Source organism: Maylandia zebra, linkage group LG17 (genome assembly GCF_041146795.1).
Source record: "Maylandia zebra isolate NMK-2024a linkage group LG17, Mzebra_GT3a, whole genome shotgun sequence".
Taxonomy (NCBI): Eukaryota; Metazoa; Chordata; class Actinopteri; order Cichliformes; family Cichlidae; genus Maylandia; species Maylandia zebra.
In genome coordinates this window covers 16,995,187-17,020,925 of record NC_135183.1, presented here as the reverse complement: position 1 = coordinate 17,020,925, position 25,739 = coordinate 16,995,187, and the positions used below count along the sequence as shown (strand labels likewise).

The 25,739-nt window shown below is 41.0% G+C and overlaps 2 protein-coding genes and 1 long non-coding RNA gene across 4 annotated transcripts in view; 2 read left to right on the top strand and 1 right to left on the bottom strand.

The window, feature by feature from the left end:
- The window catches only part of LOC143413139 (uncharacterized), a 190,470-nt gene that overhangs the window by 117,393 nt on the left and 47,338 nt on the right, over nt 1-25,739 (top strand). The window lies entirely within an intron of this gene.
- LOC112432717 (uncharacterized) lies at nt 18,580-20,786 on the top strand. Its single transcript, XM_024801198.2, has 3 exons — nt 18,580-19,299; nt 19,616-19,751; nt 20,034-20,786. Exons 1-3 carry the CDS (start codon nt 18,704-18,706, stop codon nt 20,784-20,786), a joined length of 1,485 nt encoding a protein of 494 aa, XP_024656966.2. The 5' UTR covers nt 18,580-18,703.
- LOC106675005 (uncharacterized) lies at nt 21,123-24,209 on the bottom strand. Of its 2 annotated transcripts, XM_076875663.1 has the most exons (5): nt 23,791-24,209; nt 23,365-23,456; nt 22,792-22,986; nt 22,627-22,703; nt 21,123-22,370 (listed from the first exon to the last, which is right to left on the bottom strand). In XM_076875663.1, the coding sequence occupies exons 1-5, from the start codon at nt 23,939-23,941 to the stop codon at nt 21,398-21,400; spliced, it is 1,488 nt and encodes a 495-aa protein (XP_076731778.1). In that variant the 5' UTR covers nt 23,942-24,209; the 3' UTR covers nt 21,123-21,397. The 2 variants fall into 2 exon arrangements, with proteins under 2 accessions (XP_076731778.1, XP_076731779.1); XM_076875664.1 differs by lacking the exon at nt 23,365-23,456 and having other exon boundaries at nt 23,791-24,206.

The following is a 25,739-nucleotide window of genomic DNA, read 5'->3' as shown; positions in this document are numbered from 1 at the left end:
CAATTCATCTCAGGACTTAAGTCTGAGATGATTTCCCTCTTGTGTTTTCAGTGCATGTCACACATTAACTGGCACATCTTCTGAAGGTTTATGTGATGTTCATGAAGGAATAGAGAAGTACCAAGTCACCTCTCACACTGGCAGTGACACAAATGCACACTAAATAACCACAAAGGAAGAAGAAACCAAGAAAAAGCACTCAAGAAACACAAACACAAGCTGTTCTCATTCCTCTGGGTTCAATTAGACAGACTTGTCAAAGCTAGTGGCATGGCTCATTTACACACAAGATGTCCTTCATTAGGAAAATTATGCTAATCAGCAGTGGGACAAAACACAACAACAGAATAGGCCAAACTAGATGTGCACAAAGCTCTCCTGACTGACTAACCTGTGACTTACGCCAACACTATCCCTGCAAACTCAAGCTGAAACTGCTGCGTGCAGTGCACAGCAACAGCATAAAGATTTAAACAAAGCCAAGCACAGAGACTGCACTGCTCTACCTGATGAGCAAAGCGGCTTTCAGCTTTTTTAATTGAACACTCGTAGAAACAAATCTGCTGCTGGGTCTGAAATATGCAAGCCCAGAGCGAAAATCTTCAAGCAGCAATTAGCAGAGAAGGATTTTTGTTTGAAACAGGCAGAGCACAAGTCAGCTGCAATTGATGGAAACTCAGCTCAGACTTCAGACTCCTTTTGAGCTGTTTAAACTCCAAACTGCAGCTCGGTCACATGGCCAGACACACATATCTTTATGCTGATGTCAGCTCCTCTGCAGCTCCCACTGACACTGACAATGATTTTATTTTAATGGTGTACAAAGCACTAAATTAGATCCAGGATATATTATAGAGCCACTAAAACCACATTCACACTCTGCACTCTTGGCTGTACCACATCATCGCACACACACGAACTCTGGAGACCCATGCTGCTCTGGGAAATCAAATTAAACCTGCATCTACACCCCATTATCAGCATGAGCAGCTAATGCCAGCAGAGCAATGTCCAGCTACCGCAGGAAAAATTGCTTTTAAGGAGAAAAACCAGTTTTAAACACACTGGTCTGGATCGGCACACAAATGTAATGGGCTCTTCCTTTGGCTCGCTCAGCCCGTGACCACGAAGAAGAAACAAAAACAAAGAGCAGAAACAGCAAAACGTTTGAGAAGCTTCTCGTAGTTCTGTCAAGTCACAAAGTCCGAACAAAGATTCAGATTTTCATCCAATATCTAAGTGAGTGGAAAAAAGCAGAAAACAAACAGACAAAATAAGCAAAAAGTGATGTGAAAGACAAAAAAGACACAAAATGAGACAAAGTGATCAAGATTCACAGATTCATGAAGTTCAGCTCAGAGCTGCTACTGACAGACACTTTAACAAACCATCAATCAATTAATCGCCAATCAGTCGTGCAGGCAGCAGATACCTTTGCGCTTGCAAAAGTCCAACATGGAGACTTTCTGTGTGTCCTGGAAGACATCATTAAGAGAGCCGTGAACTTTCAAAGCCTCTGCTGATGTCACAGAGGTGATCGGAGAGCTTTGATTGGGCTCTGATGTGTTTCAGGTAAAGTCTTTGATGGTGTTCCAGAGGACCTTCAGGACTTCGCAAGGGAGGGTGAGGAGGTTTTAGAGCCTATAGTGAAGGTTGTAGAGGATTTAACGACCTTCTGGGGATCCATACATCATTGTTACAGTGTTTACCTGCAGTTTATTTAGACCAGAACTCAGCCAATCAGAATCCAGGGCCAGCTCCCTGCAGAAGCATTCGTAGTGAGGCTGGATGGAAACAGCATGTGTCCTTCTCATATTTCGTGTGGTCTCTCGTGGAAACACGGCTGCAGGAGATGGGAGGTAATGATCATAAATACGGTGGAAAGGTCAGAGCATGAATCTCTGAGAGCGGCTGCAGCGTCAGTCCTCACCTGTCCTCTGCATCTCTGTCCTCAGGTGGTGCCAGGGTGGGTAGGAGTGTGTCGTTTCTGCTGCTTTGCTGTTCAGCAGTACTGCAGCACTGCGACAGCTGCTCTCCCTAGGCCTCATAATGGCAATATCAGTCAGAGCTGATTCATTACAGGCAGACACCAGAGAGTAGCCCGAGTCCCAAGTCTAAAGACGTCTCACACTGGCTCTAAAGTCAAGACAGCACATCATTCATTCATGACTCTTCTTTATCCTTTCAAACCTGCACAATCCTTTATTTTTCATTATTGAAGAGATGCAGGAGCAGACACCCTCAGGATTTCTGTTTTTTTTTTCTTTGTTAGCAATTTCATCCAACTAGGACTCATTAAACACCTCAGACAGAGAGGAACAAGACTACAAGTCTGCAACGGCAGGAGTTTAAGTTTAATGTGAGATTTGTATTTCATAAAATTGTGTAAGGCGTGTAGTCCTGGAGGCTCAGACAGACTGATATTTAAATGGACAGATTTGTTTCAAATCACCTTAGTGAAGCTGTGGACGGATTACGGAATCAACCTTAGCACAAAGCCCTGATGCAAGCTTTACTGGGAAACGCATGAGACGACACACACACACGCACACACGCAGCAGTGATAAAAGTATACAAAGTGACCACAAAGACACAAAATGACCACATGCACAGATTTCCTGAGCTGATGAGCACAAAAATAAAGTTTAAACCATGCTGCAGAGAAACTTTCCTCGCTGTCTTTCTTCTCTCAGCATTTTATTGACGTGTTTTCAGTGGAACCAAAGGTTCAGCTTTCATTTTTTATTCCAGGAGCATTTTTTATTCATTTTTTATTCTTTCTTCTTCTTCTTCTTCTTCATCTCTTCCTGTGGTTCTTCCCTCCAGCTGCTTCATCAAATGACCTGAAATCAGTAAGACCTCCCTGACCATCAGAGAGAGCAGAGCATTGTGGGATACCAGCTGACTCAATGAATCTCTCATCAGACAAAAAGTATCAGGTAGGTCCAGGAGCTCATTCACTTTTCAGGATGGCTCACACTAGTCCACACTACAAAACTAGCTGCGACCAGACCAACGTGGACTCCACTCATTCATTCACTCATTCATTCAGTCTCAGCTCAGAGAAACAAAAGAGGACTGCTATTAGGTTTATATTGTGGATTGTCATTTATGCTTAGAAATATGTACCCATATATGCTTAGAGTTTTATAATCGATTGCATATTGATAGGATGTCTGATCCTTAGCAGTCTGCAAAGACTCTGTGTGCTTCCCAGAGCACCCTGGCATACACACACACATCTTACGGTCATGAGAGAGGTCGTACCTTCTCTTACTGATTCATGGTATAGGAGGACACCTACTCTGTATTTGTTTAAGTATAAGAGCCCTTTGTGTAGGTGGACCGCTGGACTCCTGGCACCAGCTTTGGGGAGTCGTTCACAGGGTCACATCTTGACACCCCCCCCCCCCTGCACACACACACACACACACGACACACAGACATGGAACTCTTTGTTTAAATGTATGCCTATGTAAGACGTCATATGTTAATGAACGTATGCCTTAGTCATGTAACCGCAATAAAGAGCAGTGTTACGAAGGAGCAGACAAGAGCGACTGGAGTTCGAGCGTCAAGAACAGCGCTCGTCACAGTTCTCTCCCTCGTGCACGAGATCACACAAAGAGCTCTGCTTGGTGTCCAATGCTTTTTGCTGTTGTAGTAGAATTGTCTCGTTCCAGTGGTGGGTCTTTGCTAGACAGACCCAACAACTGCTTTATATATGGGCAGGGCTTATTGTAAGCAAAATAGCTGCTGTGATGAACAGCTAACATTAGCTAACATCAGTTGGTTCACAGGGGATCAGAGCCGACCCTGAGCTTTCTTTCTTCAGGCTAAAGACAGACTCATTAGATGCTCTCAAATGGGGGTTCCTGCTAACAGCAGAGGTGCTCTGACTCCAGCTCCAACCGCTCTGAACTCTCAGAACTTTCCTTTGTTTCCTGAAACCAAGTGCTCTGCCTCTTCGTTTATTCACCCAGTCCAGAGTTTACAATGTGAGAATGAACACATTCAGTTTCTGCCACTTTGACAGCAGGTAAAACACAGTCATCAGTCTCAGTCACACAGGTCAAAGGTCAGAGTCCCTCAGTCCTTACCCCACCAGTGTAAATGTGCTCCTGTGTTTAGTTTTTTGGCAAATCTGCTTCACTGCCTCCACAGTCTTAAACCTAACAGCCCGTTCTGCTGCGTTCCACTGTTAGTCTTCAAGATCATATGATCAGTGTATTAGCAGTCAGGTGTGCAGCTCTGAGGGACTTGAGTGGAACCCTGGGCTGAATGTCATTTAGAAAGAGAAAAAAGACACTCATCAGCTGGAAAAGGAGGAGGGGAACCTCTCTTTAACAAAGAGCTCACACTGAGTCTGAAGAAACTCAACAACCTGCAGAGTCTTTATTCTGATTCAGGCCTTTTGATCTCCCTCTCTGTCTGCTCCGGTTCTGATGTTTTCCATCACATCCCTCGGTCTACTTCCTGCCATCGAGCCAACACTTTGTCTTTTTTCTGCTTTCAGTAAATGAATGCAATGCTTTTTGCCCCAGAGGCAATTTATCAGGAACAATGTGCCTTCAGAATTCATGTATCTGAAGGTAGAAATGGTCAGGGTGAAGTAAGACTCTGGGGTACCGAGTGTACTGTACTCAGTCTGTGTTTGAAAATGCAAAGGGTATGCTGAAGTTGGAGAGCGAATAATGACTTTTATGACCTGAAACATAAAGATTTGTACAAAGAGTTGATGTGGATTTATTGCTGTGGAACTGAAGACTTTTTTTAATTAATTAATTCCGAGATTTGTTCAGGTCTTAGAGCTGAGCTTGTCTTTACTTTGGATGCAGTTGAACTTCATAACAGCCTTTATGTGGAACACAATTTGTGAATTGTTAAGTTAGTTAAAACTTGTTGGATTCAGTTTACAGCTTGTATTACTTTAACAGGGCCTGGGTGGTTTGGCTCTGGAACTTGGAGCTAATATATCTAACATGTAATATAGGATAATCAAACTTTATCTTGTTGGATACACTGGGACTTGATTTTGGACTTCATTTAGGAGTTGTTAGATTTGACATGTGGATTTGTGGGTTTTCATTTCAGTCTTGATTTGGAGCTGATGTTGGATTTGATGGACTTGATTTGGGATTTAGCAAACTAGATCATGGTCGTCATTTTGTGATTTAGTGGCCTTCGTGCGGGACTTGGACTTATTTCAGGGCCTATTTTCCGCTGATTTGGGTTTTGTTGGATTATGTTAGGGACATGGAACTTGATTATGGGCCTCGATAAAATGATTTGGGATTTCTTAGCCTTGATTTGGGACTTGTTTTTCCTGTTCTCAGACTTGATTTAGAGCTACTTACTACTTACTTTGGGCCTTGTCTGGATGTGACTCTTGTTCGATTTGATTTGGGATGTTCATGTGTTGCTCTGGAACTCCTTGGTGTAAATTTTGAACTTGCTGGATTTGATTTATAACCTGATGGGACTTGTTGCATGGCGCTGTTTGTTGACTCACCAAAGTTTTCTTTGCTTTATCTTCAGCTCTTTATTAATAACAGGAGCTTCATATGATGTATTTGTGCAGAGCGAGTCTTCATCTCCTTTGTTCTTGGCGGTTTCTTTCCTCCCACGTGGCTCCAAACATTCTTCTGATAAACACAAAGCCATAGTCTTGAACCTGCCGAGGGCCTTGAACTCACCTTTTGTCTGTAAAAAGAGAAAATTAATGTGGGCCAGATGAGACTCAAACAACAGCAGCGACTCGTCTCTATTGGGTTATTTATCATTCGGCAGCGTGCTCGGCTCCCTGCCCTCGCTGCTGCCGACACAAATTGGATTTTCTCCGTCACAAAAACTATCAGAAGAAGCAAAAACAATCTTTAAACAGATCCGAAGGAGAGGTTTCCTCTGTACACAAAGGCTGTCCTTCATGTGCCATCCTGCAGTAAATTCTCTCTGACACAAAACATCCCTGAGCTCATTCACTCCCAGTTTCATCTCTCAGCAGCCTCTATTGCCTCCCACACTGACAACATAAAATCCTCTCAGCTTATTCTTCTTCTTCCTCTGTGGCCTCCATGTCCGCTCACAAACAGAGGCTTTCTGCAATTGATTGTCACATGGACGGCCAGCACAGCGCATTTAAATACCTAAAATATTTTCTTTACTGAGCAATCATCTTTCAAGGAAAATCACATAAATTTTTGTTTGTAACTATAACGAACAATCAAATATCTCACATTCACACAAAATAGTATTTTTATCATTTAGAAAGAAAATCAATGCATTCATTTTAAATTTATCCCCCATTAACTTTAACACGCCAGCCTGTACTAATGAAGGTTAAAATATTTTTGATTGGTTCAATGATCCTTAAAATTCACCAATTGTGGGACTTATCTCTGAAAATCAGCAGAACTGCTGCGTTCAAATAGAACAAATCATCTTGAGTTACATTAAGATTGAAAAAGTTTGAAAAATATTTCTTTATAAATCTGACCAGACACAGAAAAAGAAATGTATTTGTATGAATAAATGTAATACTTTTCGGGATAAAAGTGAGCTTTTATTGTTATTTGAGACATGCAAACTTGTTTATCTTTATTCTTCAGATTTTACAGCTTTTATTGTGACTTTTCTCCTGAACCGATTCTCATATCATTTTATACTTGTTTATACAGTTATAATTCTGGCTTTCTAATGAATTTCACTCTCAAATGTCCACTCACTATTCTGACTTCTCCTGAAAATGGTCTGTTAATTAAAGAGTTGAAGCGTTACCGACTTTCACTTGTATGTGTTGATCTTCATCTTCCTCTTGATCTTCATCAGCTTTGTGATGGAGGGTAAGAGAGCTGTGCATAGACTGAGAGAGTAGATACCTCTGGGCTTTATTGAAAGCGAAATATGCTCGCTGTGTTTCAGGACAACAATGCATGAGCCGCTCTGCTGCCAAGTGAAGCGCCTCAGGCTCTTATTCACGTATATATAGAAATGTCTTCTGTTCTCCAGGCTGCGAGGAAACAAACGCTGCATCTTAAAACTCGGATGTAAATAATGAAGTTCTCTGAAGCGTTAATACGCTCATTCATCTGAGCAGCACATCTCCTCATTATTTATTCTTTATTCTCTTTGCTGCCTCAGCACTGAGGGACGTTAAAGTGTCTGCATGTGATTCATCGTAAATCCTCTTATGTAAATGTCTCTGCTCCAATATGAAGAACAGAGAGAAGACGACAACTTATTAGGAGAAATCAGCTGAAAACTGAAGGATCTGCAACAGCCGACAGATAATTACATATGAAAAGTGAGAGGGATCAATAATGCTCAGAGGAAATCCAATCAATCAGAACGCCAATACACTGAATAGAACTGCAATCACATTACTTTGAATTTATTCCTTGAAGTGTCAGAAATGTACGGTGGCCCTGAGAGGCCAAACGGACTGCAACTTCAGAAAACACTTGCAAAAAGAAAAATACTGTAAAAAGAAAAACGCTGCACTGCAACTTCAGAGAAAACCTGCAAAAAGAAAAACGCTGCAAAAAGAAAAACACTGCAAAAACAAAAACACCTGCAAAAAGCACACAAAACACAACGGAAATAGGAAAAAAACACAATGGAAATGTTTCTGGGGAGACAATAACCCGACGGACCAGTTGTACGAACCAAAACATGTATGTGTGGCTGTATCCCAATTCAGGGTCTGCACGCTTGAAGTACGCGCACTACGTACAGTGCGTACGGTCTAGCCTTCATTGCGCTGTTCCATACAGCTTTGTGTGACAGAAATGAAGGAGAAAAAATGTTTTGTTGGACATTAATTTTTGTCATGACATCACTTTGATTAGTTGAGTATCTGAGGCTGAGACCACAGGACTGTAAAACATGATTGTTGGGCTTCATTTCTGTACTGAACAGTTATTTCAAGATTAGTTAGTAAATAACAATTAGCTAATGTTGTTCATGAGACTAAGATCATCTCACTGTGGTAATGTAAATATAATATGGCCAATATTATATGTATTGTCAGATTATTATATATTTAAATATATATATATATATATGTGAGTGCAGGACAGACAGACAGGTGACAGTCTCAGGTGTACACACTGCTACAAAAGAGCACAAGAGAAGAAGGATTTAGTGTTTGTGTTATTACAAGTGCTAAACAAGAAGAGTTCCCAGATGGTACAGTGGACACATGTGTGACTCCTGTGATTAAAGCATCTTTCTTCCAGCTTAACGAGTGAACCGTCAGCTCGTTCAAACACACGTTAGAGTCGGTTTGGCTTGACACCACCGAACAGAGGCAGCAATATAACATAGCTAACATTAACAGTGCAGTGAATCCTGCTTGGGCCGTGATATTCAGGACTGCAAACCGAGCAGCATCACTGACTTTGAGCTTGTTGTGTTTGTGGATATATGACTGACTTTAATTATCCACAAAATCATCACATTCTCTGTAAGATTAAAGTCACCTATCGAACGGCGTATAAAGTAAAGGTTTTAAAGCAAAGTAAACGCTGAAAGTACAAACATCGCTAATGTCACATAACTTTGCCGACATGTGGCCAACAGTAATGTTTTAATGTTCTTCATTATTAAACATTTGCACATAAATAAGTGACATAATATTCAGTACTTACTTTTGAAAGTTTACTCTTTGGCCGCCCCGCTTCCACCGTTTTTTTCGGCAAAATTATCCACACCCACCACCGTGCTATGCATTCTGGGATATGTTGGGCCACGAAGTCTACACCGCCACATCATTAAAATTCAGGGAAATGAAGGACGCATTTGAGGGCCGCATTTCGAGCAGCCTTTGAATTGGAACAGCCTTCGTCGCGTCGCTGTGACATAATCGCCCTTAAAAAGCGGCCTTTAAGGCTGCAGACCCTGAATTGGGACACAGCCTATATTTCAGATATCTGTAGTATTATTAGAATCATATGATTACAGTTGCAGTGCAGTGTTTTTCTTTTTGCAGCGTTTTTCTTTTTGCAAGTGTTTTCTGAAGTTACAGTCCGTTTGGCCCCTCAGAGAAATGTCCCCATAGAAGAGAAATGTCCCCACGAAGCAGAAACGTCCTCACAGAGGAGAAATGTCCCCACTCTGCGGAAATGTCCACAGGAAGTAGAAATGTCTCCACTGTGCAGAAATGTCCACAGGAAGCAGAAATGTCCCCGCAGAGAAAAAATGTTCCCACAGTGCAGAAATGTCCCCACAGACTGAGGTTTTGTGCTCAAATTTGTCGAGTAAATGTGGAAATGCATTTATCCATTTACACACATACCGGCCTTTGTAAACCTGAACAACCCAACCTGTCTGACAGTCTGGACCATGCAAGAGTTTGTCCATGCTGAAGACTGTCCCACAGTGATGAGTGGAACAAATGTCCTCACAGTCTCTAAAATGCTCGCTGTTCCTCACAAATGCAGCCATGCAAGCACACAGTCTGGCATCAATCGTGCAGTGAACGAGGGCCGGTGTTTACGATCCCCTTCAGCCTTCGGCCATGATGGATTTAGTGCTGATGGGAGAGGAAGGGCTCCAAAATTCATCAGTGAGACACACACACACACACACACACACTGACCCAGTTAAGTGGTCCAGGAGTGCTGCACTTTCTTCTTCTCTCCACAGCAGCCAGCAGAAACACTGAATGTGTGATTTATGTTCTTAATTACTCAAGGAAGCAACAAGCAGCTGGACAGGAAGTGGAAACAAATCAATGTCTTGGCAGGTCAGCATGCCGCCTCACCTGTACCTGCAGCCTGATACAAACACTGTTTTGGACTCTATAGTGACAACCTCCTCCTACATTATGGGAACGTGTTTATGACTCACCTGTCTTCATCATTAGGGCGCAGCCTCTTTGACTGGCAGGTGAGTGGCTGGACCTCTGGACCATGCCTGTGCTGTTGGATGTTTCCTGAATTGTTGTTAATAAAGTTACAGATTCAAGACCTCAGACTTGAGCTCGCAATAAGAAGCTCAGAGATTTCACAAGAACTCCTGATGCCTCTCTTCTCTCTGCTGCTGCTCCCTGTGTCATGAATCTTTATTGATGTTCACTCACACAGCAATCCGACACAACACCAGGAGCATGTGATACAATCTGCAGAAATTATAATCTGTGGGATTGATGAAGCCGTGTTATTACTGAACTGATCAATCAGACTGAGCGACGAGGCCATCAATCAGATTTTATCGTGGATCGACAGATTTGTGTCCATCATTTATTCATTTATTTAAAGTCAGTGAATTTCCTGGATTTGGTCAAAGTTGCCAAAGTGTGTCTGTGCTGTGATTGGCTGTGACAGTCCCCTGAATGAATGCTGGAGTAGAGCCATGAGTCAGTGCAGGCCGTCAGAGGAAGCAAATAAATCCTGAGAGCTGAGCGTCCGGACGCAGCATTAAAATGCAGCTCTCAGTGGTTCATCACAGCATCCTGCACACTCCTCACAGCAAAGACTCAAACACACTTTGACACACTGAGGAAGAAACGTCTGCTCTCCTGCTGCACGCTGGCCTCGTCGCTCAGTCTGATTGATCAGTTCAGTAATAACACGGCTTCATCAATCCCACAGATTATAATTTCTGCAGATTCCATCACATGCTGCTGGCTGTGTGTGGGATTGTTGTGTGAGGGAACAAAAAGATTAATGACACAGTGAGCAATTGAAGAGAAAAGAGAGGCCTCAGGATTTCTTGTGAAATCTCTGATGTGATCTTTGAGCTTCTGACATCTTAAATCTGTAACTTTATTAACAACAATCCAGGAAACATCCAACAGCACAAGCACAGTCCAGAGGTCCAGCCACTCACGTGGCAGTCAAAGAGGCTGCGCCCCTAATAATGAAGACAGGTGAGTCATAAACACATTCTCATTATGTAGGAGGAGGTTGTCTCTGTAGAAACCAAACAGTGTTTGTATCAGGCTGTAAACATGTTTATTTCTGTTGTAAAGTTTTAACGGGACGGACATACTGCTGGAGCCCCTGCTGGTCGTCAGAGGAGCTACAGGCTGTGCTGGGCTTCTGATTGGCTGTTTTAGATGCCGTTATTTTTGTGCCTCTATTCTGAGCGCACATTAATAAAATGCAAGCGCCAATGTTGCATTTTGAGGAGAAATTTATTTTGATTGAAGAAAAGTTTAATTTGAGAGAACAAAATTCATTGCTGCGTGTAAGAAGTGTATTTCTTTTGTTTGCTACTATTCATATACACCCACAATAACAGCCCCTCTTGCTCAGTTGTTGGCATTTGTTCTTGCTCAGACCTCTGCTTTTTGTGCTGACAGACATCCGCTGACCTGCTCTCAGTACGGAAGCGTAGAGCTGCCACCCAGGCAAAAGAAAAATACAAGTGTATCACGTTATAACGTGAAAAGTTTATTGTTCTAACAAGATACTTTTCCTGTTTGTACAATATACTATCATGTTTGTACAATATACTTTTCACGTTTGAACAACATAATATCACGTTATTACAATATACATAATTATCACGTTCGTACAATATAAATATTATATTGTACGAACGTGATCATATATTGTACAAATGTAAAAAAAACAAATACCATTACAATAACATTTTTTATTGTAAGAACGTAAAACGTGTTGCGTTCGGAAACCCAAATCCATGGTAGGTGTGGAGAGCTCACGCTCTTCAGAACTGGCACTTAACTTTGAATGCCCTGCTTTCAACATGGACACAAACACTGAAAGCCCACTTCTGAGATTTCTTCGGAATCGTGGTGTACCTGAGGACTGTCTCTTACGAATGCTACAAGAACACATAAGTGCTCTCCTGAGGGGGAAATTTGTAAAACTCGCTTTTTACGAAGTTACAGCATCTAAAAATGTGACATATTGCTAAGTTAGCAACCACAGTCATTGCTGGATATTTCATAGCAGAAGTTGAAAAGACGATTCTCTCGCTTTGACTGCGTAAGGACGTAACGGTAGGCTGCATTGGTGTGGATCTATATGGAATGGAGAATGTAAAACAAATTAACCCGCTGTATAAAACTGGGTCGTTGTATGACCACATGTTACTACTTAACCCGTATGCAGATTCCAGGTTTCGTAAATATATCGCTATATTATGTGATGCACAATGTTTCCTTGTTTATCTAAAAACAAATGAATTAAACTGTGCTTATATTGATATTTGGCTTCAATTTTAAAAAAACTGTGAGTTCAACCCCTTGTTCTCTGTGCAACTGAAAGATACGTGAATACTAATTTACTTTTTCAAAAGTGGGCGTTGTATATACTGTAATATTTCTATTAATAACATGTTAGAGAATCTCATTAATGTTGCTGGCATAGAGAGAGGAAAAGAATAAATGCTAAATATTGATGGCTGCCACTAAAATAATAACAGACAATTATCAAAACACATGTGAAATGTACATACATTTTTTTAGTGAGGTACCTCATGTGGTGTGGCAGCAGGTATACCTTGTACTTCTGTATAGTAATAAATATCTCTTATTACAGATTGATGCCACAGTGATTGATTTCATGGATGACAAGACCCTGTCTGATTACATCCCAACATATGGTGACCGGATAGCTGCCAGACGGTTCTGCTTGGAAAACAGTGGTGCAAGTACTAAGGAATCAAGAAAAAAAACTCATTGCTCGAAAAATTGAAGGAAAAGATGGGAATCAATGAAAATGAGAAGAAACCTGATCATGAGGAGGCATTTGTTTCTAAGAGAAAAAGAACATATGCAAAAAACAACAAATGGGCTGAGAAAAAGACTCGAAAAATTGAGTTAGGGTGGATCCATGAAGGTAAGCAAGTGAGAAAGCACAGAGGAGGAGGAACAAGGACCTTTGATGTGCCCAAAAACTCCAAAAAAGCTGACATATTACAGTATGCTAAAGATCTTTTCTTTCCAAGTGGAAAAAGCAAATTTGGAAGATGGGAGGTGTTCAGTCATGACATATTAGACTATCAGGAAGAGGCTGTATTTGATTAAGATGTCACAGTTGGAGAACTCTATTCAGCACTTAAAATGGGAATGTTGAGATTTTACTTGTGCACAAGAAGATTTTCCAATGATGAAGATGATGAAGAAGTTTATGATAGAGGGAAAACACATGTAAACAATGTTACACAACTGACTGATTCACATCAAGGAGATGAAGAAGCTTCTCACACTGTTGTGATCTCATCATCAGAATCTAGGAATGCTGATGAAGATGTATTATTAGACACATCTGAGGTAATGATTGGACCCTACCTTGGAGAGCCTCTGCCTTGTCAACTTGATGACACTGTAATAGATGAACCATTCCTGCAGTTTGAGGAAGATGATCTGGTCATCACATCCATTACACTTCCTCCAACAAACACAGCAGTCAGTAGTCCAGATACATCTATAAGCAATGAAGCAATAAGCTCTGCAGGATCATATGATGTTGTCTGTGTTACCATCAAACTTCACAGGGTTACTATTCTGGAGGAGATGATCAGCCAGTTCAAAGATCCAGCACTCCTCATACACCCTCTAAAATACACCTACATTAATGAAAAAGGAGCTGATGCAGATGGCGTATCAAGAGATGTGTATGCTGCATTTTGGTCAGAGTTTGTGGACAACACAGCTGAAGGAGAGGAGTTCAGAGTGCCATCACTGTCTCCTAAATGGCAGGAAGAAGAGTGGAAATCCATGGGTAGAATTTTACTGAAGGGATTTCAAGACCATGGATATTTCCCTTGTCGCCTTGCTCCTGTTTTCACAGTGGCACTCATCTTCGGTGAGAATCAAGTATCAGATGATCTGCTGTTTGAAAGTCTTCTCTTTTACCTAAGTCAATCAGATAGGGATCTGATAACAAGGGCACTAAAAGAAGATCTTTCAGATGAAGACAGGGATGAAGTGCTGGATCTCATGGATAGCCTGGATGTATCAGTGCTTCCAAACAAAGAGAACTTAAAAGGCCTTCTTCTGAAAGTCGCACACAAACAATTAATCCAAAAACCAGCATATGCCGCAGAGAAAATGTCCTTGGTTGCAAGCCACTTCCTAAAATAAGCTTTTCAAAGCCCACAAGATGTCCTACAAATGTATGAAGATAAAAAGCCAACAACGAGAAAGCTTTTGAAATTGCTTACTGCCTCTCCCACCACTCAAGCAGAGAAGCAAAGCTTCAGATTTCTGAACCAGTACATCAGAGGACTTGACAATACAGGGCTCAGAAGGATGTTCAGGTTTCTTACTGGGTCAGATGTCATCTGTGTTGACAAGGTTGAGGTACTGTTCACGCCTGTGGATGGACTGGCACGATGACCTGTAGCCCACACATGCGGCCCTCTTCTGGAACTACCATGGACATACAGTACACGTCCTACCCAGAACTACAAAATGAACTGGACAATGTTTTGGCTGCTAAAAGCTCTCATGAGTTCAGCATAGCTTGATTAAAGTCCATCATGTTTAAACCAAAGAATGAAAGGTTTGCACTAACAATGACTGGCTATGAAGCTCTAAAGTTTGTTAAACCCATAAACAGGGAACACATCATTGTATAAAAAAAGAAAGAGCTTAAATTTCAGGGAAGTGTTTTATTTCATATTTGAATTTATTTTCAAAAATTGTGGATAATATCAATTTGTTTCCACCATGAAAAATGTAAATTTCAGTTTAAATTTTCATACTTAAAAGTTTTACTAGTTTAAATGTTAACTAATTATGTTTAATAAGTTCATATGGTTAGCAGCAAGAGGTGAACTATGCTTATTATTAGTTCTTATCATGTGTCAAGGTCCTTTTCCACAGGTCTGTGGTGCAGTTTTGTAGGATACAAGATGTCTGCTAGGGGATGTTTTGTTTAGTAATAATTCAAAAGACTTAATATTAATTATTTTCAAGTATATTTGTTTTACCTTTCCACCAGTCATTTGTTTAGAACATATTTTAAGGGAATAACTTTGGAAGGCAATGTGTTTGATGCAATAGTTGACTGGAATAAAAGACAGAAAATTGGCACATAAGTTAAGTTTTGTAGTGTTTATCAAGAGTCCGTGTTTTCTTCTCCTTGAACAAAAATAAAAGGGAGGTTAACATCTAACAGTGTTTGTTAATTATTAAATAATGCAGAATTTTTACATTTACCAGTTTACAAGAAACTGTTCGTGGATGAATAGCAGTTGCACAATGTGTTCAGTAAAATTGAAAACAATATTTCATGAATGATAATGTATAGGATCAGCAGTTTAAAAAATGTTTTTTCGACAGTCTTAAAACAGAAATCAGATATAATAGAAATTCAGTTAAAAAATAATTGGACATGCCAAAAGGTTGAGGTTTTTCAATGCACATCTTTACTGATTTACTTTTTAAAACATTTTGCGTATTCAAGCATTTACTTCAATGTTCTCATTTCAATTAATAAACAGGTGTCAGATGTTTTCTTTAGATGGGAAGAAAACACCAGTTTTTTGCATAAATCTCTCAGTCAAAATATTAAAAAAAGAAAAGCAATACTAATACAAGGACCTGCTTTAATTTTGCTTCTTCACTGGAGTACACAGATTTGGTAAAATATATTTAGACATGCTTGCTTGCTACTATCATGAACCGAAAATCCAAACAAAATAATAATGATTGTCTTTTCTATTGTTTATTGCACAATAAAACATTGTACCAAAAAATATGTGCGTAAAAATTCCCAAAGCCCAATTATATTTAGGTTTATAAGTCCTTCAGTATATAGGCTCTCAGGAAGAGATACAGTTCAATGGATTCATCTGCTGTGCTTGGTGGAAGTAAGAAGTTCTCTGACATTATAAGGCAACACAAGCTGAAAACTGTTTCATCACAGGTATAAGGTCCTCTCTGTTGACATTCTTGTTTACAAGCATCCACTACCTCGCGAGAAACCTCTTTCAGATGATCCTGTCCTCCAAAGAGATGAGGGATGGTGTACATGAGAATCGGACGTCCACTTGGAGCAACTGCATTTCTGCTTCTGCGTATTATGTGGGTGTTCCACATATGTGCAACTTGCTGCAGCTCTTCCTATTAAATATTAAAAATTAAAAAATATCATATCAGTAAAAGAACACATTTCTCTTGGCTCAACATGTTACCCAAAACGGCGCTGGCACGGCTGGCAGCCTTAACCCAATTTCCCTCGGGATGAATAAAGTACGATCAATCAATCAATCAATCAATCAAAAGCACCACACAGTGACAGTCAGAAAGACAGAGTTTATCAAATAAATATGAAATATGCATTTTTTCATATCCTGAACGCAGTGATAATAGGGATGGAGCATGGTGGGTGTTAAGGAAAACTTTTTATTCTCTCTCCGTGTCTCTCTTTCTCTCTAACACACACACACACACACACACACACACACACACACACACACACACACACACACACACACACACACACACACACAATGACTCATTAAAAGAATATAAACATAGTTACATACCTCGATGATGTTCAGGCATGCACGTAAACAATATGAGCTGCTTGTCCAAAAAACATCCAGAAAAGCAGTCATGGTCTTTTAGTTCCTGGAGACGATTTATCCAGTGCTGAGCATGATGTCGTCTCAGAAAGGCCCACCAGCCTTCAATACGCTGATTGTGATTGCTGGATCCAGTAATAAAACACTTTCTGACGTTCGGATCCATAGTCCAGCGAAAGAATCGTTGCATCTCGGCCATTATGACATTTTCTGTTCCCAAATCAGAGCGAATCCTAGCAGGTGTTCCCATCGTCTTTTCAACTTCTGCTATGAAATATCCAGCAATGACTTTGGGATCATTGTTTGTTGAATAGGCATGAAGCCAAATCACAACTCTCGAAAAGCCATCAGTAGCTCCATTTATACAGATTCCAAAAGGCTTCAGTTTGTCATAGGAGTCAACATGCCACATGAAATTTGGTCCAGGATTTACATACGTGCGTCGCATTAGGCGATTTCTGCGTCGTTGCTCAACACCGTAAGGGTCAAGATATTTCAGTAAATGTCTCACAGTACTCTGCGTGACAACATAACCTGCCTGAATGCAGTTCAGGTGGTGTAGTTTGTATCCATGGAGCCTCCCATGTCCCTCCAGTTGATCAATAAGAAATCGACTCATTCTTTCTCCTGTACAGTCCCATGCGTTTTAGGTTTCTTCTAAGTGTCCGCATGCTTATCACAATACTGTCCAAACTGCTCAATAACAGCAAAATCTCCCCATGCCTCAATCCAAGCATAAAATAGAACTTAATTCATTCCAATAAACGAGCCATTTTCTCGCACTCTGATCTGCGCTGTCACCCACTTCACTATGTTTTACACTTCCGTATCTTTACGGCAATATATCATGCTCGAACAATAAAATATATGTTATAACATGAAAACTTTATTGTTCAAACAATATAATTATCACGTTCGTACAATATATTGTACGAACGTGATAATTATGTCTATTGTAATAACGTGATATTATGTTGTTCAAACGTGAAAAGTATATTGTACAAACATGATAGTATATTGTACAAACAGGAAAAGTATCTTGTTAGAACAATAAACTTTTCACGTTATAAAGTGATTGACATGGGCCGTGGTGCGCGGGCACGAAAGGATCCAGGCGCAGACTCCGAGCTAACAGAAAGACACTTTATTGAAACAACGAAAGGCGACCCGGGGAAATTAGAGAGCAAAACAGAAACTAAAAACCCGGGGAAACAATGACACGAGGAAGCCGGGATCGGGACGGCGGGGGGCTGCAATAGAAAGGGGAGATGATTACTAGGGAGCCAGGAAGCGGGGAAAACATATCAGGACTGAGTTAGAGTAGGGGCTTACGATAGAACGGGACCGTGGGAGCTCGGGAGGGAAGTGTGGCAGTCCGTGGGGGCAGGAAGTCCGTGGGAATGGCGAGTGGGCCAGGTGAGCACCGCGAGATCCAGTTGAGCCGGAGGACAGGCAGGTAGCAGACGCCGAGTAGAAACCTGGACAGAAGTAGGCAGGTTAAACAAAGTTCCAAGCAGAAGAGAATGCACACTTTTCGTGGAAGTCTGGTTACCACTGTGGGGATAACTAACGGACTGGCGTGGAGCATCCGTCAGCGCCGGATTAAGTGGATCTCCGTGTAATCACCGTGATGGAGAGCAGGTGTGCTGGTGATGGCCCAGCCCGGGAGGGGTGTGGCTACCCGAGCATCACGCATTCCACAGACACAGGACCACGGACCATGACAGTGATACACTTGTATTTTTCTTTTGCCTGGGTGGCAGCTCTACGCTTCCGTATCTCAGTGTGTCGTTCTCGCTCACTGTCACTACCCGATCCGTACCGGAAACCCGATCGGTACCCCGCATGCGCAAATCTTACGTCACTTCCTCTCTTTGCCAACATTGCGACATTCAATATATTTGAATGATACGCTTAGCGCCCAGTTAGCTCCTAGCATTTCTCAACAGCTCTGCCTCCTTTTCGACTGCCCGGGACATTTAAACAATGGATAATCCGTATACAAAGAAATTCATGCTTTTCTCCTCAACAGAGAGCGTCCCCCGATTGAGCAACAGCGCCGTAAAATAAGAAGAATGGCGCCTAATAGACTACTTGCACTAGGGCATGTGACGTATTTCCGTTTCCAAATAGTACCGCTTGTGCGTTTCCGGTACGTTTGCTTATCTATCGGTAGCTATGCTAATGTCGCTTCAGAATGAGTATAAAAAGGAAAGTATTTAAAACAGAACATTTTCAAAAACAGGAGAAGAAATACTCCGAGCATTGCTGTGTCCCACTTTGTTCAGCTTCAGCCAAATTTAACGGCATACTAAGTTTTCATGCCTTTCCGACCCATTCCGACTTGAGAAGACAATGGCTGGTAAACATACGCCGGGATCATTTCACGATCACCTCTCACACCAGGGTCTGCTGCAGACACTTTGCCAGTGATCAACTCATAGAGCCAACAACCCTCGATGGTCGAAGGAGGCTTATTAAAGGTGCTGTACCAACACTTTTTGAGTGGAATGGCTATAAAGTTGAACCACCGCGGCGTAGTGTTTGGGAGAGAACGGAGCGACGCCCTGAACTAGTTCCTCCTGACGATCAAGAAGAGCACAGTCTTACAAGAGATCATGACTACTGCTCAGTCCCTGAGCCATCTGCATTGGACATATCTGCATCAGCTGCAGAAGACCTGTCCGAAGACGTGGAGACTCTGAGGAAGGAAATACAGGAGTTACGTGTCCAGCGAGAATTTGGGTTACAGCGTTTTGCTGGCTCCGACACTGACATCCGATTCTATACCAGGTACACCTAAGTTCTATTCAAGCTAACTGTTTAAAATATACCAAGGTCACCATCAGTTAAATTTCGAAAGTTTTTCCAGTCTTAATGAAAACAAAATAGATATTTACTTTTTCTCTGCTGATTGTATGTTTTATGTAGATGCTTTAGTATTTAAACGATATCCTAATGCTACAGGTAAAATACAACACCAAATACTCTTAATCAGACTATTTTATACAGCATACCATTAGCATATTTGTCACAGTTCACATTATTTTTATGTCAGTGTGTAATGTTAATTAATGATTGACATGATGTATGTCTCTCTCATGAATAGATTTCCAAGCTATGATCATTTGATGGCATTCTGGGTTTTGATTGAGCCTTGCATCTATAAAATGATCCGGGTTTCAAGAGCCAAGTCAGCTGCCAATCGGAACGAAGAAGTGTTGACACCTGCACGCACATCAACAGTAGGTTATGGGTTTGTTGGTAGTTAGAACTAGAGGTGTAATGTTATTGTATTTATGTACAATAACATTACATTATGTACAGTAGCATACATACACAGGTGTATGTATGCTAGACTCAGTATCCTTTACATACATACACCTGTGCACTACAGCACCTCATTGTTTACCCCATGGTACAGTATGGTATGCCTAACCATTACAAAACATTTAGCCAAGAAAAGAATAATTTTACTAGTTCATAGCTTAAGGAGTAACATTTTCCCTTTTGTTTTCACCTTCCAGAGGCAGCTGCTACAGCCAATTGACGAGTTTTTTCTTTTCCTGGTTTTCCTGTCAGTTGGTTTGAAGGAGAGGGACCTGGCACACCGATTTAACATACACCAGTCCACAGTGAGCCGCATTATTGCAACATGGACAAATTTTCTTGCCACTGCACTGGGGTCTCAGTGCATCTGGCTTACACGTGAAGAAGTGCAAGCTTACCTCCCTGAGGAATTCAAAGATTTCTCAGACACCCAGATGATCCTTGACTGTACAGAGCTGAGGTGTCAGACACCATCCTCACCACTTCTCCAAAGTGAAATGTACTCTTCGTACAAATCCCACTGTACGATGAAAGCCCTGGTTGGCATAGCTCCACATGGTCCAGTGACATTCATCTCTAATCTGTATGCTGGTTCGGTTAGTGACAAGGAACTATTCAAACAATCAGGCATTGCTGAGAAGTTGACTGAAAACATGGCAGTGATGGTAGATAAGGGCTTCCTAATCACTGATTGTTGTAAATGCAAAGTGTACTGCCCACCTTTTCTATCTAAGCAGAAGCAGATGCCAGCATACCAGGTTAAGGAGACGCAGGCCATAGCCAGACTCAGGGTACATGTGGAGCGAGTCATTAGGAGGATCAAACAGAACAAACTTTTTGATAGCATCATTACCATGTCACATGTTTATAATATCAACCAACTGTTTGCAGTGGCATGTATGCTGTCAAATTACCAGAACACAGCATTAGTTAAAAAATGGGTTAAGTGAGACAAGATGGATTTTTCCCAAGACACCAGTGCCAGTAACTTATGGAAAATGACCTGCAGCTGAGGCCACTACAGTTGCATTTCTTCCTTCTCAGCTGACAATACTTGATTACAGAACTGGTACTTGAGTGCTGATAGTTGAGTTTCAGTTATTGATAATTCAAATTCATTGCAAATGTTTAATGTTAATAATACTGTTTAATTATATTACTATATTACTATTCAGATTCAACAAAACTGTTTATCAAAATTATAAAGTAAATCACTAAATCGTTTTAAAACCATAAGTGACATTGAACTTTTGTAACATCAAAAATACCATTTATCATTTTCTACAGTTCAGTTGTGTTATTGTCTAAATGTATATCAGTATGCTAGGCATGGAGTTTTAAATACTTACCATGTAAATAAGTTCTGCACAAATTCAACGTTTTAATGTGTGTTTTTAAAAATTAAATTGATGCCATTGCTTAAATAACAGTTTATTGATGTCACATAAAGGTAACATGTAACAACAAAAGAATTCATGAAATATATTGAAAATAAAACATCAGTTATTTTGTTCCAGCCAGCCTGAAGGATCTGTTTTTCTTTTTGCTATGTTTTTACTGTTCATTTTTTCAAACACAGGTATCTTGGCATATATATGTAAAAAAAGAAATAGTCTGCCTTTTCTCTGATTGCATTGTGCACATCTGTATCCATGTATATTCTTTGCACTAGGTAGTCCTCTTGTGCCCACACAACAAAGTCACACCACTGCATCCCACTGATGAGCAGTTGTCCTTGCACTTGCCAGTAATATGCGTGGCTCTTTTTTAGTTTAGGGGTACCACATTCCATCTGCACATATTTGCAGTCAATAAAGTTTTGTACATTGGGACATTTGAATTCGACGAAGCCAAACTGGGGGTATTCATTGGGGTCAAAAACAACACCATCAGGAGATGCAGCAAGCAATGGGGTGAATGACCAGACCACAGGGTGAGTACCGTAGTTAACATTCATTAGCCTACTATACTCTGCTGCTATTGCAGGCTCCATCTCAGTTCCTCTCCTCATGTCTGCTGTCTGCCTTGTTCCCTTCAATATACGCTCTGCTAGTGACTCGGCCGAGCTCTGGCCTCTGACGTGACACACCTCCCGAAACCTAGAGGCAGTCACTCTGGGCCTGCGGAGCTGATGCCACTCAGACGAAGAGCTTTGCTCACGTGTAGCTTCCTCTATTTTGTGAGCCATTTCCAGAGTTACAGACAAGCTTTTCAGATGCAGAAGCTCTTCTTCTGAGCACACAAACACACAATCTGATGGCAAGATGTCATACCCCTCCAGAGGCAAGTGCGGTGTTGGTGGTGCATCGCGGTGTAGTGTGATGTACCGGGTTGTCAAAACCGGCTGCTGATATGACAGAACACTGCCCTCCTGCACCAGCCCAAAGGCACTTTCCACAAGGGGCTTGTCAGGTCTCATGTTCATTGTGGTCACAAGTGGCCTGTCCTCAATATTAAATTTTGCATATGCCTCCGTTATTCTGAACAAGCAGGGATCTGGTAACGGACCCACCATGCCTCTGTAGAAGCCACTCCTAAAGAAAACATCAATGACAATAATGTAAGGAAGAAGGTTATTATACTGAACAACAACTAAACTAAAAACTAAAAGGTGTAAAACAGTGGTGCATAAGTTAGAGACTGGGATGTATATGTACATGACTGAGTTAGCCGTCTTCAGAAAGTGTAATGTTGTATGTAAATTAATACCTATTCTGACACATGTATGTATGAAAAAAATAGCAACATACATTTGTAACACGTGAAACCAAATTTTACAAATGTAATTACCGTACTCCAGTCTGGGCCATTCTATTTGGTACCGGCTTAGTGAAGATCATGGAGTTGATGGGTCCTGGCTTCACACCCTAACAGAAGACACATTTACTATGGATGGTGTTGCTGTTCATATGTAAACATGGACTAATTCAAAAACTTTAACCTCATTTAAATTACCACTGTCCGTGGCTTGTGCCATTGCTGTTCAGATTCCGTGCAGCTATGCACAGGGGGGACAACCGGCACTCTGAGTTGTGAGTAGTGTGCTGTTTGGAAGAGCAGTGCCACTGTGTGATTGCACATAACAGCGCCTGCCACACAGGAGCACTGGCTATGTGTCAGTATCACCGGCGATGAATCCAGAAGCTTAATCTAAGAAGAAAGAACGAAAATTAAAAATGTAACATCTTCATGGAAGAGCCGAACAGGAACATAGTTCAGTGTTATGGTTACGCACCCTCCTGAATGCTTAGTGTTTCCTTCTCTCCCTATTAAAACAACTTAACCATGCTTGATAACTGTAATAACTTAGATTGTGTATATTTGCAGTATTAACTTGTTGTCAAATGTTTCTGATCACCCAAACACACGTTGATTTAACTATCTGACTAGTCAAATTAGGAGTGATAAAGCAGGGAGACAAGGAAAACATTCAAGTTGATGGGCCTTTAGGAATGAACTTAACTAATGCTTAAATGAACTGAACCCCACTGAACGGGGATTAACAACTTTACACAGCTTCCTGCCTACACTTAGTCTGTGTGGTGCCTCACTCTTCCTCATTGACCTGTAGCACAGGGCTCTCACACCGACCTCCCCTGACAACCTGTCTTTATTGGACACTGAATAAAGATACAAGTACCATTAGCATTATTTCTGTATTACTCATTTCAGCATGTCTTAAACATATATATTTTACACTTAGCAAGAGTAGCATTAGGTAGTTAACTACCTCCATAGTTAGCCAACTACCTAACGCCATTATAACAGTGTCTAACTACAAAAGTGACATTAGTTAAGAAAACCTCAACTATAGTTTAGGACGACATAAAACACCGTTTAAGAAAACATGTAATGTAGAGAACTGACATCAAATGAAGGACATAGCGGAGTAACGTAGTGTTTGCATTTGACGTTAGCTAGCGTTTCTTTGTCGGTTAATTTACGTTTTCTTACCTTCGTAGTTGTGTATATATGATGCAGCATATAACTTAAATCCTTTATCTAATTTGCTGGCGGGGGTAGTCATCACTCTGCAAATCCGATGAACATCGGTGATGTTCAATTTTGGGAGCTCTTGTAGGCAGCGAGTGTAGAACGTCGCCATGGTTTAACCGCACCGGAAGCACTGGGGCAGGACTACATAGAACGCGGAAGTGTTCGTGCAAGTAGTCCATTACAGAGTTAATAATGCAGACTTTGTAATATCTCACGTGTAGATTCATCAGCCAGATTAAGTGTTTACTGACAATTGACAGTGATAGCGCACATCATCATCACTATTCCAACAATCCTCTCCTCACAGACAAGCATAAACACACTCGACTATCGCTAAATCAGATTTAACACACGTTTGTAATGACGATAATTCCGTTCATAATAGGGTTTATTCGCTCGGTCAGCAGGTGGCGGTATCCTCGTACACTGGGGAGTAAACTGCCATTAAACGAACAAAAGAAGAAGAAGACATCTGCACATGCGCGGTACGGATCGGGTAGCCCCGATTTGTACGGTCAGACTTTACACATGCGCAGTAAGGATCAGAGAGTCCTGATCCGTAACTTTCTTTTTATTTTTCGTTTTTGTCTACATTGTATTGAAATGCTTCATTATTGCAAACATTTTAAGATATACTTGTTATTCTTAACAGATACTCTGACCCATAACTATCGTAAAACGCTACGACCGGAAGTAGAAACCTTTCGCGCATGCGGGGTACCGATCGGGTTTCCGGTACGGATCGGGTAGTGACACTCACAACTATAACATCTCTGCTCCGTGCGCTCAACTCTCTGTACACCGTTATAAGTGTGCCACAATGATATGCGACAATGGGACTCAATTTCTATCCTTTTAATGATTGTGTTTTTGGTGTACTAAGTAAGCCACATGTATGTTAAAGTGTTCGCAGAAAGGAAACTGTTATATCTCATAAAAATGGCCTTCATATATTTATGTATATGTATATATGTGGGTTTTTTTGTTTTTGTTTTTTTTGGGGGGGGGTTTGTTTTTTTTTTCTATTTCGTTTGGTTTCTTATTCAACCTTTTCAAGATGTTGTTGCACTAATGTTGTCTCCCAACGAGAGATTGTAATATGTGCATAAATTTAATTAAAGTATGGGGGAAAAAAAAAAGTGTGCCACAAAACCAACCAATCACAGACTTGGATGTCAATATTCTGATTGGCTGTTACGGTATCCAATCAGCTGGCTAGCTACTGCATTCCGGAAACACGGTCCAGAATGTAGTTAAATCCAGTGGAGTGGTTTGGTTTAAACTAGATTAAAACAAACACTGGTCTTAATTATATATATTAAAAAAAAATAAAATTTAACATACTAACCGAAAATGGATTTAGCTATATTCTGGACCGTGCTCCTGGAACAGGAACAGCCGATTAGAATATTGGCATCCAAGTATGTGATTGTTTCGTTTTGTGGCACACTTATAACTGTGTACAGAGAGTTAAGCGTGCAAGGAGCAGAGATGTGAGCGCGAACCACACATTGAGAGCAGGTCCGCAGATGTCTGTCAGCACACAGAGCAGAGATTTGAGCGAGAGGGGTTGTTGTTGTGTGTGTGTGTATATGGATAATAGCAAACACTGAAATACATTTCTTTCACGCAGCAATGCATTTTGTTCTCTCAAATTAAACTTTTCTTTGCTCAAAATAATTTTCTCCTCAAAATGCAACATTTGCGCTTGCATTTTTTGTTTACACGCGCTCAGAAGACAGGCACAAAATAACGCCATAATTTTCCTCCGTCTTCATCACTCACGTGGAGTAACAGCTTCTGTGTGGAGTCTGCATGTTCTCCCTGTTACGGCATTTGTTTTCCAGCTTCCTCCAACAGTCCACAAAACACACATGCAGGTAATGTGCTCTTAGTCCCCTTCTATT